Below are 13,349 nucleotides of genomic sequence, written 5' to 3'. Positions count from 1 at the left end.
ATTGTTTCCACAGGTATTGGAATGAAGTAATGTCAGGGAGTCATAATTTCACATCTTCCAGGACTATTCAAAGCAAAACATTTCTGGAAGGGAAAAAAAAAAAAAATATCGCAAAACTTCACAGACCGAGTTACAAGACAATCTGTGTCTTTCCCTACGGCATGAAAGCTAGAAACCAAGCAAAGGAGTATACCAATAAAGGGGATATTGAATGACTTGGTAAACAAAGCACATTTCTCTTCTGTGAAAAACTTTGAGCCAGTCACTGGGTTTTTTGGCTTTGAATGGTGAAAGGCATCATGCCTGTGAAATGAAAGGGAGATTCAAGGAATTCCACATAGAATGGTACAGTTGTATGGAGTTCATTAACTCCGACTATTGCAGAGCTATTTTCCGTGTAGGCCAAAAACACCTTGGTTAGGGGTTCAAATGTTCACATATTTAGTGCCTCTTGTATAAGTAACTTGCTTCGTTGATAACAAATATGTTTTAATGTCCCAAAAACACCCCCCCCCTCCACTTTTTTTTGCCAAACTCCTAGCTTACAACCCCATTTTCTGCCTCATTTTCTTCTCTATTCTGTCCCCTATCTGCAACCATTGGCTCTTTCCTAAATATTCCTTCTTTAAGCCGACCACCCAGGGGGCGAATTTTAGATGATTTGGCAAGTATTTACAAGCAAAGTCAGCATTTTCTTCTCGGTACAGGTTTTCTTTAAATTATAAGGACTGCGTTTTTTATACTGAAAATATATTAAGACAATGATGTAATTTTTAGACGAATCGTCGGGTAAATACATCTGAGAAAAAACACATGAAGTGATTCATAATTTAGAAATTATGTAGTGTGCCTAGATTGGGGTTTTCATACTGACAGCAATTAGCCTATGCTTCCATGGTTCAAGTACTAACAATTATTAAAACATAAAAGAACTGACTTACTCATTTCCCCAACAGACTGCAGACCCATATCAAGGAGCTGAGAAGGAAGAAATCCAGACAGCTTGTCCGATTGCCTTGTCCATAAACTAGTTTCTTGTGAGCTGGAGCCTCCAAACAAATTTTGTTCTTCTTGTGACAGTTCTGGAGACAGCGGGGCTTGTAAGTTCAAGAAGGAAAACTCTTGATCAAAATCCTCTGCTTCTCTACTGTCCAATAGCAGATGCTTAGGTTCTGTAAATAAAAACAAAATATCTTTGGTGTCATGTCAAAAAAAAAAAAAAAATTGGGTAGGCTTAAATCGGAGTTCCGGACACAATTTCACTTTTTAAATATAAATACCCCTGTAATACACAAGCTTAATGTATTCTAGTAAAGTTAGTCTGTAAACTAAGGTCCGTTTTGTTAGGTTGTTACAGCATTTAGACACTTTATAAAATAGAAATTGACTGGGGCCATCTTAAGTGTGGGCATCATGAAGCCAGACTGTATGACTTCCTGGATTTCAGCCTTGCAGATCTCGCACATGCTCAGTGCTGCACAAGCAGTGTATTAGGTTTCAGATCAGGTTTCAGCACCTGTACTGTCCAAGTCACATGATTCTTCGAGACTAGGGAGTGCACAGACTCCTGGTTACACCCACTACATTCCCAGGAGTCTGTGCGGTGTAGGTTTGGAAGCTTAAGCACCTAGGTGCAGGAAGTGGGAAGATTAACTATTCTGCCTAGCAACAACACTTTGAAGGCATCTAAAAGGACTAATGAAATTTTTTTAAAACTACTGATGTAATGTTATATTTATGGGTGGAACTCCACTTTAAAGATCTACACCTTAGTAAGAAAGGATATCATTGTTACTATCACTTTAACACTGAAACAAAAACCTGCTGACAGATATGTGCCAGAACTTAAAAGGAGTTGTAAAGGAAAATGTATTTTTACCTAAAATTAATGTCTGCAAGGTAGACAGACAGAATAGTGTAATGATTCTGTTAAAAAACAAGTAAATACCTATTAAATTCCTTCATCTATATCACCTCTGGCATTCTAGTTTCTGTTCTCTCATTCACTTCCTGGTTTGCATCGTTCGTTCGTAAGAACTACATTTCCCAGTATGAATTGCGGCACGCCCAGTAATTCACACCTCCTTGAGGTCTCTAATGCCGCGTACACACCATCACTTTCTGCGATGGAAAAAAACGTCATTTTCAAAAACGTCAATTTAATTGACCGTGTGTGGGCAAAAACGTCGTTTTATGTCTTCTAAAAAACGACAGAAAAAAATTGAAGCATGCTTCAATTTTATGTGTCGTTTTTCAAAAGTGCACTTTTTACCTCACAGAAATTGACCGTGTGTAGCAAAAAACGTCGTTTTCTAAGACGTTTTTTCATCTACGCATGCCCAGAAGCTAGCTTCAATGGTAAAACGTGGTGGAACGTAACCTGACTTTGCAAGATCATTGTGAGAAAACGATGGTGTGTATGCAACTTCGTCTTTGAAAATTGAAGTTTCAAAAACGTCATTTTTTACTTCACAGAAAGTGTCGTTTTTTTTCATCACATAAAGTGATGGTGTGTACGGGGCATTACACGTAGAGAGCATCCTGCCACACAGATGTAGTTCCCAGGAGGGGGTGAGCACATTACTGACCACCGTAGTAAACCCTCCCTTCACGGTGGTCAGTAAAATCAGACAAGCAGGAAGTGAACAGAACAGAGAAGAATTAGAGCAACTTCTGAGCAAAAACGAACAATGAGGAAGTGAAAAGAGGAATGTCTGCAGGTAAAGGATGCTTTAGCATTCGGCACTTCGTTCTTATATAAAAATGGAAAGGTTTTATTTTTATCAATTTACAAAATCAAAAGTAAGCAAAAACAGAAGAAAATATTAAATCAAATCAATATTTGCTGTGACTACCATTTGGCTTTAAACCAGCAACAATTCTTATACAGTGGGGATCGAAAGTTTGGGCACCCCAGGTAAAAATTTGTATTAATGTGCATAACGAAGCCAAGAAAAGATGGAAAAATCTCCAAAAGGCATCAAATTACAGATTAGACATTCTTATATGTCAAAAAAAGTTAGATTTTATTTCCATCATTTACACTTTCAAAATTACAGAAAACAAAAAAATGGCGTCTGCAAAAGTTTGGGCACCCTGCAGAGTTAGTATCTTGTACTGCCCCCTTTGGCAAGTATCACAGCTTGTAAACGCTTTTTGTAGCCAGCCAAGAGTCTTTGAATTCTTGTTTGAGGTATCTTTGCCCATTCTTACTTACAAAAGTCTTCCAGTTCTTTGAGATTTCTGGGCTGTCTGTCACGCACTGCTCTTTTAAGGTCTATCCATAGATTTTCAATTATGTTGAGGTCAGGAGATTGTGAAGGCCATGGCAAAACCTTCAGTTTACGCCTCTTGATGTAATCCCCCATGGATTTTGAGGTGTGTTTAGGATCATTATCCATTTGTAGAAGCCATCCTCTTTAACTTCAGCTTTTTCACAGATGGCATCAAGTTACCATCCAAAATTTGCTGAAATTTTATTGAATCCATTTTTCCTTCTATTCGTGAAATGTTCCCTGTGCCACTGGCTGCAATACAACCCCAAAGCATGATTGATCCACCCCCATGCTTAACAGTTGGACAGAGGTTCTTTTTTTTTTATTAAATTCTGTGCCCTTTCTTCTCCAAACGTACCTTTGCTCATTCCGGCCAAAAAGTTGTATTTTAACCTCATCGGTCCACAGAACTTGTTTCCAAAATGCATCAGACTTGTCTATATGTTCATTTGCAAAGTTCAAACGCTGATTTTTGTGGGGAGGACGTAGAAGAGGTTTTTTTCTGATGACTCTTCCATGAAGACCATATTTGTACAAGTATCTCTTTATAGTGGAATAGTGTACCACAACTCCAGTGTCTGCCAGATCTTTCTGGAGGGATCGTGCAGTCAAACAGTCAAACGTGGGTTTTGAATTGCTTTTCTCACAATCCTGCCAGCTGTTCTGTCTGATATTTTTCTTGGTCTACCAGATCTTGCTTTAACTTCCACTGTTCCTGATGACTGCCATTTCTTAAAAAGGTCAGCAGTTACAGTATTTGAAGCTGCGGACTTAATTTTTTGGTGGGGGGGCTGGAGCTCACCTCGAAGAGAGAGAAGGATTTGAGGCAGTCCACATCCACAGAAGATCCAAGATGCATAGAACAACCTACCTGCCAAGTTTCTTCAAAAACGGTGTGCAATTGTATCTAGAAGAATTGATGCGGCTTTGAAGGTAAAGGGTGGTCACACTAAATATTGTTTTGACTAAAAAAAAAAACAGTTCTATTTCTGAAATTATTTCTAAATGTACAGCATTTTTCCACACCTGCCCAAAACCTTTGCACAGTAGTGTACCTGCAGAACCTTTCAAAGCACTCACTCTGCCCAAATGCTGGGCTGTTCCAATTAGATAAATCTTATGCGCTCCGACAATGCCAAAGCTTGCATGCCTCCCAAGCCACTGCTGCCTCTTCCAATACATTCATACTGGCCAGCGAAGCAGCCATCACAGTGATAGCTCAAAAGGAACGTATGAAAAGATGTTGGGGGGGGGGGGGGAATAGGCAAGTTCTCATGTTCGCACACTACCAAAAGTGTCTGGACTTTTCTCAATCAGAAGCGATCTGCAGAGTTGGGGTGTTGACACCTCTTGGAGCCTAAACTATATACCGGTCAACTTTGTTTTTGTTAAAGTGACAAAGTCACAATAATTATGCACAGTAAAATAGCAATCGTCATTTACATACAAAAAAAATACAAAAAATTAAGCATAATTTTTTGGGCTTCCAGTCAACACTAAAGCTGGCCAAATATTGGTAGAATTTCATATAAACATTTGTATGAAAAAATCAAATCAGTAAATTCAATAATGCCATCAGAGACTTGAGGATATCTAAATTCTGTTGATAACTTGCACAATATACACCCATCAGCCATTACGTTATTACCACTGATATGTAAAGTGAAAAACATTGATTATCTTGTTACAATGGCACCTGAAAGTGTCTGGTATAGGTTAGGCAGCAAATTTACACGTTGTACCTGAAGTTGATTTGTTGAAAGTAGAGAAAAAATTGGCAAGAGTAAGCTGCAGTTCTTGTGGGATGTGCCCAATCTGCTGTGGTCAGGATCTACCAAAAGTGGTGGTCAAAGGAAGGAAAATCAGCAAACAGGTCATAGGAAGCCAAGCTCATTGATGCATGTGGAGTATGCTGGACCATGTAGTCCGATCCATTAAAAGAGCCATTATAGCTCATATTGCTAAAAAAAAATATTCAAATAGAAAGATGTCAGAGTGCATCGGAGATTGTGGCATATGGGGCTGCGTAGCCATGTACCATGATCCGTGTCCACAGCCAAAAGCTCCCACAATGGGCATCAGAACTGGACCACAAAGCAATGGAAGAAGGAGGCCTGGTCTGATCAAATCACATTTTCTTTTACATCTTGTGTAGCATGCATGCACAATGCTTACCTTGGGAAGAGATGCACAATGGGAAAAAGACAAGCTGACAGAGGTGGTGTGATGCTTTGGGCAATGTTCTGTTGGGAAGCATTGGGTCCTGCCATGTGGATTTTACTTTGGAGTTCATGCCTCAAGGACCAGGGCTCTTTTGGCAGCAAAAAGGGGACCTATTCAATATCAGGTGGTCATAATGTAATGGACGATCAGTGTAAATTCTTCAAAGCGTTTTTTTTTTTTTGGAGCCTAGCCCAAACAATTAGGGCATAAAAAGGAGGGTAGCACATAACTGAATTAAAGGGACCCAGAGACAGTCCAGTGACAGTCCTTTTCAAATGAAGTTGCACTCTGCAGGGCAAGCATGTTTCCTGGGGCTTAGTGAATGTTGTGAAGCTTCACTTTGAAAAGAATACCCAATCACATGAAAAATAAAATAGCATTTTGTTTACACATTTCAGTCAGCAGAGCTTCACCTCTCTTCACTAAAGTGGTATTAAACTCAAAAACAAAAATGTAATATTATAGCAGAGTACCAATTATTAGATTTCGAGGCCGTGTTAGTCCCCCATTTTCCCCCGGTGATCTGGCCAGTAGCACACCTTCTGTATTATACAGACACCACTCTGGATGAATGAGCACAGGGGGCAGATTTGGACAGCAACCTTGTCGGTCTTGGGGGGAGGGGAGTGTAAGAAGTACTAGCAGATTTAAAATACACCAAAAAATTGAAGCCAAACTCAAACTAATATTTTATAATCAGTTACAGCAGTTTTGTTCCTTTTGGAGATAAAAGATTTTCTATAACAAACGCTGATCATTTTAAGAACCCCTGTCAGTGTTAAATGGTCTGTCTCATTGCTGTAACTGCAACAGAGCTTTTCTGTTGAAAAACAGACAGAGAATAGCGTTGCTGATCGTTTATACTTTATTAAATGGCAAACCACGAAGCGCTGTCTGCAATGTTGGCTTCTACATGGTCTCATTCCTTGGTTGTGTGGAATAGGGTGTGAGGAAATCATAATCTTATATTGCCCCCCCCCCCCCCCTTGTCCCACCTATTTAAATAGCCCCGCTTTTCCACCAGGCTTGGAACTAAAGGCATTTAGATGATGGCTTAATAGGTCTTTATAAGATTGACCAATTCTTGACCACCAAGGGTCCCTTCACTTTACAACATTGTCGTTCCAAGCTGAAAATGCCTACCTGAGAGATCTTTTGATTCTATCAGATTTACCATTTTCTACAGTCTTTGGGACAAGGGGTGCTAATGGACTCCAAGGTAACCTCTTATGAAACAGGGTGCAGGATGCACGTCAGAGAGGTGGGATCTTGGGCATCTATAGGCTATTGCTAGACACTGCCTTACATGTGGGCCTGGGACATGGAATTGGCTTTGGAGAGGGATGTGGACTAATGGCACACCTGCTTCCATTCAGAATACAAGGCTATGTTGAACATTTGTCTGGTAGAGGTGAATGTAAAAAAGTATGACAAGACGGTATATGGTCCCTTCCCGTTTTACGAGGCATTTTGCGACTACCTCGTCTTTATGCTTCCTAGGCTGTCGCTCCAACGGGACAATGTTGGGAAGACTCTAAACTACGGGGCTTCTGGAACAAGGTTTTTGCCCTAATTAGGAGAGTTTCGGGGGGCCCAGTGCCTCAGACCCCACCCCCCAGGTTGCTTTACTAAATGAATCTGTAGAGAAACTCGCCCTCTCAGCGCAAAGATTGATTTCTTTATGTTATTGGCTGCAAAGCTTACCATAACTCATTCATGGAAACAACCGTCTGTTTTAATCGCTATGTTTAGGTCGCCAGGTGTCTTGGATAATGCTAACTGAGCACTTAGCCAGCAAAATGAATAATACTTCTAAACATTTTGAAAGGGTCTGGGGCCCATGGGCCAGCTATGTTCATATTGATCTTTAGAGACTTGCATGGTACCTAGCATTTCTTTTTCTGCTAAAATGTGCCTTGCTATTTGTGATTTCTCCTCCAGGCTCCCTCTATTCTTTTCCTCCTACTCCTTTTATTCCTTTCTGCCTTCCTCTCCCTCTTTGCATATTACATTTTTTGTGATGTTTTAGACACACCTCGTTAATGGTATATCGCGTGAAAGCATAGAGTACCGTTTTGTGACCATGTTATAATTTCAATTATATATCAGACAGGAGGCTTATATCTTATGCATTAATCTTCCTTTATTAATGCTCACAGCAGAATGTATTTCTAAAAAACTTCAATGTAAAACTTTTCAAAACAACTACCACCCCCAGCAGTCCATATAGTCACTAACCACGCCCCTACGGGGACCTCCATAAAAGGGGACTGCCTGAGGTGGTTCTTCCTCATTCTTTCTGCTCGCAGCACAGATAAGATAAGTATTTGTTTTCTCTGATTACAATTTCTAATGCAGGCAGTGCAGGGATCTTCCCTGCTACCTCTCTCTTTGCCTTCATTACTCTACGCTTATTCTATATATAGAACTTTTACCTTTCTACTTCTCTATATATTTATATATATTCATATATATTTACTGCAGATATTTGCCAGTTCTCATACATATATTTGCCATTTTTCTGTATATTTGCACTATACATCGTGGTTAATCCTGTTTGGACTGCGCTGTGCTCCGCTCTGTGCATCGGGGGACCCCTTCCCCCTCCTCCTCCTCACCTGAGACCGTGTCTCTTTGCTCTCACCATCCTGCGTCATACCGCCGCCATTCTGAAGGAGGATCCTTCTTCCTTCGCTCAGAGTATGGGGGGCGGAGCTTCCGATCTCGCCCATTCGACCAATCAGCGCCCAGCGGACGTAGTCTCGCGAGACTTCGTTCCCGGGCCGCTGGTGATCTCAGGCTCCCCTCCGTCGCCATTCTGGCGCCGACGGAAGGGAGGACAGGACGGAGCCTGTAGTCAGAGCCATACTGTTATAGGTATTTTTAGCCTAACGACCAGTAACCCTTACAGAGCCAACCAATTTTAATATTGTATCACCCATACATCCGGAACTTGTTCCAGAGAGCAGTACCCCTCTTAAAGTCCTTTTAAAAATATATTGACATACACTATATAGTGCAGCTGCCCTGTGTACTCGAATAAATCATGTCGGAAATTAACCCAATGAACCCCATTGGAGATGTAAATCCCACAGGCACCTCTCATACCCTAAGTGCCTCTCAATTGCAGGACATCATACACATGTCCATCCAGGCTGCACTGGCATCCACCACCCCATCCGCTTGGACTCTACAGTCCACTAACAATAATTCAACACCATCCCAACAGGATGAACCACCCTCAAAAAAGGGAAAATCCTCACATAAGAGGAAGCACACTCTGGTGGTGCATGACTCCCCGGCAGGGGAAGTAAACAGTTTGCATCAGGTAGCCCCCACCACGGTCTACCAACCCCAGCATCAGTCCGAGACTTCTCGACCCCTGGACCCCAGGGAGACTCAAAAGGGGTATAGAGCCACTAGAAGGGCTAAGCCGGACTCATACATTGATTCCTCGGAGGACGATTCGGCTGACCCCTCGGAGGGATCGGACGTCTCAGACTCCGAATCATATATTGAGGATGCTGGGGCCACGGCGCTTGACACAGCCGCCAATCCTGCCACGCAGGACCAAGTCCTTTTGGACGCACTTGGGGAACCCTTTTTCCACCCGGACGCAATCACCCATCCGCGTTCGGGGGAATGGACTCCCCTGCCACATGTGGCAGAATACGTAGAATTGTGGGCCAGGAAGTCCTTAGATAGGACTGCCCGCAACAAATTGAGGGCTGAATGCCCTAGACCCTCTATACCCAAGAAAGTGGTAGCCACCCCGGAGGTGGATCCGGTCCTAACCAAATACCTCCTAAAGACGGGGAAATTTCAAAAGAAGGGTATTGAACGATCCTTCCGCTCAATACAGGACCGTGTTCTAGACCTCATGGGTCCACTTACAAAAATACTCAATTTGTCCGAGCAGGCTGCAGCTTCTGGACAACCAGTTGACCTCCCACAACTGAGGGGTTGGGCACAAAGAGCCCTATGCCTAGCCGGCACTGCCAACACGGCATGCTCTGTGGAGCGGCGCAGATCCATCCTCATGCGCCTAGATCCCCAGCTTTCACATCTGGCGGAATCCGAACCCGGCCCATCGGCTGAGGGCATGCTCTTTGGTGACATGGTCATCAAAGACATTAATAAATTCGTAGGTTTATTCACCAGCCTAGACAAGGCACAGAGCTCCTTAAGGAGGACAGGAACCAATAAGGTTTTCAACAGGGCCGGCAGAAGTAGAGGCCGTTCTGCCGGCCGTGCCAACTACTATAGGCCACAGAGTAGAACACCGGCTCAATATCACTACCAGGCTCCATCCTACACCGCCCCGGTGGCTCAACCGGCGCCCTTTTTTCCTCCCAGAGGCAGACCCTGGCGCGGACGTGGGGGATGCGGTTACCCTCGATCCCGACCTCCTACTGGTGAGTATACCTTACACCACACTCGATCACATTCCTGTGGGGGGTCGTCTGAGATTTTTTACCCACGCCTGGTCTGCGATTACGGCAGACGCGTGGATTCTAAACTCAGTAGGGGGGTTCGTGATAGACATACTTGTCCCACCGCCTCTCAACATCATCCCCCCCCCCCATTCGGTTTGCAAAACGAAACACCCTCCTCATAGACAAGGAGATACTAGACCTGCTTTCCAAACAGGCTATTATAGAAGTGCACCCTTCTTCCGCAGGGTTCATGAGCAACCTTTTTCTAGTACACAAAAAAGGAGGAGGCTATCGCCCAGTGATCAACCTCAGGGGCCTAAACCAGTACATCCAGTACCGACACTTCAAGATGGAGGGAATTCACTTTCTTTCGGGACCTCCTCCACCCTGGAGACTGGCTCGTGAAAATAGATCTAAAGGAAAATAGATCTTACGGTTCCCATTCACCCAGAATCCCAATACCTTCTTCGCTTCCCATGGAAGGGCAAGATATGGCAATTTACTTGCCTCCCGTTCGGACTGTCGTCCGCCCCATGGTGTTTCACCAAGATCATGAAACCAGTGGTGGCAGCTCTGAGGAGCAGGGGAGTACGTCTAATCATCCATCTAGACGACATCCTCATCATGGCCTATTCCAAGAACCAAGCCCTTCTCCACATGTCCTGGGCAATATCCCTTATACAGAGACTGGGCTTTGTAATCAACCACGACAAATCAGTTTTAGTCCCATCCCAACGGATGGAATTTTTAGGATTTACGGTGGACACGGTCCTATCCACCCCCAGTCTTCCCAAGACCAAACTCGCTCTTATCCGCAAAGAAATTCGTTCAGCACTACGCAGGGGATACCTTTCCGTACGCTAGCACGCCTGGTAGGCCTACTGGCGGCTTCCATCCAAGCCATTTTTCCGGCCCCATTGCACTACAGGGCCCTTCAGAGGCTCAAAATTATGCACCTGAGACAGGGTCTCAGGTATTCGGACGAAATCTCCCTTTGCCAAGAAACCACCGAGGAGTTGCGATGGTGGCTTCACCACGCCGTCGAGTGGAACGGCAGAACCATCTTCAATCCCAGCCCGGACATCGTCATAGAGTCGGACGCCAGTCGCCTGGGCTGGGGCGCCCGGTGCGGCGCAGCCTCCACAGGGGGAACTTGGTCCCCTTCGGAGACTTCTCTCCATATAAATGCGCTAGAGCTGTTGGCAGCCCTGTTCGCGGTCAAGAGTTTCATGCCTTATACTCCCACATGCTGTATTCTTTTTCGCATGGACAATGTGGCGGCGGTGCAATATGTCAACCGCCTGGGAGGCACCAAATCCAGAACCTTGGCGTATATTGCAAAGGACTTCTGGGACTTTTGTCTAACCCACGGCATTACCCCTATAGCGGAATACATCCCGGGAATCTATAACTCGGTGGCCGACTGGAATTCCCGATATCTTCACGATTCCAGCGACTGGAGACTGGATCGCTCGACATTTCTTCTCTTACAGGAGCTCTGGGGACCGCTATCCTTCGATCTCTTTGCTTCCCGACTCAACCACCAACTGCCTCGCTTCTTCAGCTGGAGGCCGGATCCGGAGGCCTACGCAGTGGACGCTCTCCGCCAACCTTGGCCGGAGGGAACACACTACGCTTTCCCTCCCTTCCAACTGATCTCCAGACTTCTCCTACGGATATCCAACCTGGGAGCAAACGTGGTTCTGATTACGCCATGGTGGCCGACCCAACCTTGGTTCCCACTTTTACTGGAGATGTCCATAGACTTTCCCAGACTGATTCCACAGTTTCCCCACCTTCTCACCGGTCCGAACGGGGAGCCTCACCCCCTAATTCAGGAGGACAACCTTCCACTTCTCGCGTGGTTAGTCTCGGGGTCCCAACCTCTCATAGAGTCCTTTCAGACTCAGCTCAGAATCTCCTCGCCATGGCCTGGGCCCCCGGGACTAGATCGGCATAGCGATCAGCCTGGAAACGATGGGTCCGTTGGTGTGATCAACGGCAGGTTGATCCCGTACAGGCCCCTGTATCATTAGTGGTCAATTACCTGGCGGATTCATTTGAATCCGGTAGGTCATACAGTTTGATCAACATCTATCGGTCAGCAATTTCGGCCTATCACTGTCCCGTAGACTCCTTGCCTATTGGCAAACATCCACTAGTGTGTCGTTTGCTGAGGGGAGCAAAATTTCAACGTCCCCCTAGGCCTAGATACCAAGCGACCTGGGATGTTTCCAAGGTGCTTGATATGTTCGCCAATTGGGGGGACAACGCGGATCTCTCATTGAGACTCATCCATAAAACTGACGGTCCTTCTTTGTCTGATTTCCGTCAAGAGAGTATCCGATGTTAGAGCTCTAGATATCTCCAGGCGCCAATTTGCGCCGCAGGGGGTTATATTCTCCATCGTACGTAGAACAAAAACCGGCATTACCTCGGTCTTTTACCCCTCATTCCCGGACCACCCACTCCTCTGTGTAGTTCGCTGCCTACGGGCATATGAATTCCGGACATCTGCTCTACGCCCGGCAGAGTCTTCCCAACTTCTTGTGTCCTATGTTAAACCTCACCTCCCGGTCTCGTCTGCCTCTCTGGCACGCTGGGTGAGAACCGCCATGGAGATGGCGGGCATTGACGTTACCCTGTTCGGTGCACACTCCACCAGGAGTGCTATGGCTACCAAAGTTCTCGTCTCAGGAGGCTCGCTCTCCGATCTCTTGAGAGCAGCGGATTGGTCTTCGGAATCCACGTTTCGCCAATTCTATTTCAGACCTCAGGATCATATCTCATTGTCAGTCATCTCTTAAGACCAATATATGCTGGGTATTGTTGTAATATATACTGGTTACAGATAGCTTTGAACTTGCATAAGATATGAGCCTCCTGTCCGATATATAATTTGAGATTTTCCTAGCTTGTGACGGAAAATATTGATTATATGAAGACAGGAGGCGAGTATCTTCCCTCCCTACCCTCCCTATTACGGTTGTTTTCTTCTTCACAGGCTACTGAACCTCCGCGTGCGCCTTTCCGACGGACTCTTCAGTTTGGAGGATGAGGGAATCCCGTCTTCGTGCTGATGCACAGATACTACTTTGAGATCCCCTGTTGGGATCGGTCGTTCCTGGAACCCTGTTGGGTCACGGTCAGTGGTTAGCTGTCCCCTGGAAGCTGTTGGACGTCGACCGGCTGGTCTGGACTCCAAAGTTACACCTCTGTCCTACGTTGGTACTGTTTTTTCCTCTAGACATCATCACATCAAGAAAGAGGAAGAACCACCTCAGGCAGTGCCCTTTTATGGAGGTCCTTGTAGGGGCGTGGTTAGTGACTATATGGACTGCTGGGGGTGGTAGTTGTTTTGAAAAGTTTTACATTGAAGTTTTTTAGAAATACATTCTGCTGTGAGCATTAATAA

The 13,349-nt window shown here is 44.8% G+C and overlaps 1 protein-coding gene across 2 annotated transcripts in view; it reads right to left on the bottom strand.

The window, feature by feature from the left end:
- The window catches only part of ICA1L (islet cell autoantigen 1 like), a 74,913-nt gene that overhangs the window by 19,763 nt on the left and 41,801 nt on the right, over positions 1 to 13,349 (bottom strand). For both annotated transcript variants that reach the window (XM_040357226.1, XM_040357228.1), the window contains one exon: positions 942 to 1,172. In XM_040357226.1, the coding sequence (XP_040213160.1) occupies positions 942 to 1,172 (231 nt within the window). The remainder of the gene's footprint in view (positions 1 to 941; positions 1,173 to 13,349) is intronic.

This window comes from Rana temporaria, chromosome 6, assembly GCF_905171775.1.
Source record: "Rana temporaria chromosome 6, aRanTem1.1, whole genome shotgun sequence".
Taxonomy (NCBI): Eukaryota; Metazoa; Chordata; class Amphibia; order Anura; family Ranidae; genus Rana; species Rana temporaria.
The sequence above is the reverse complement of the archived record's forward strand: the minus strand, read 5'-3'. Positions and strand labels throughout refer to the sequence as shown.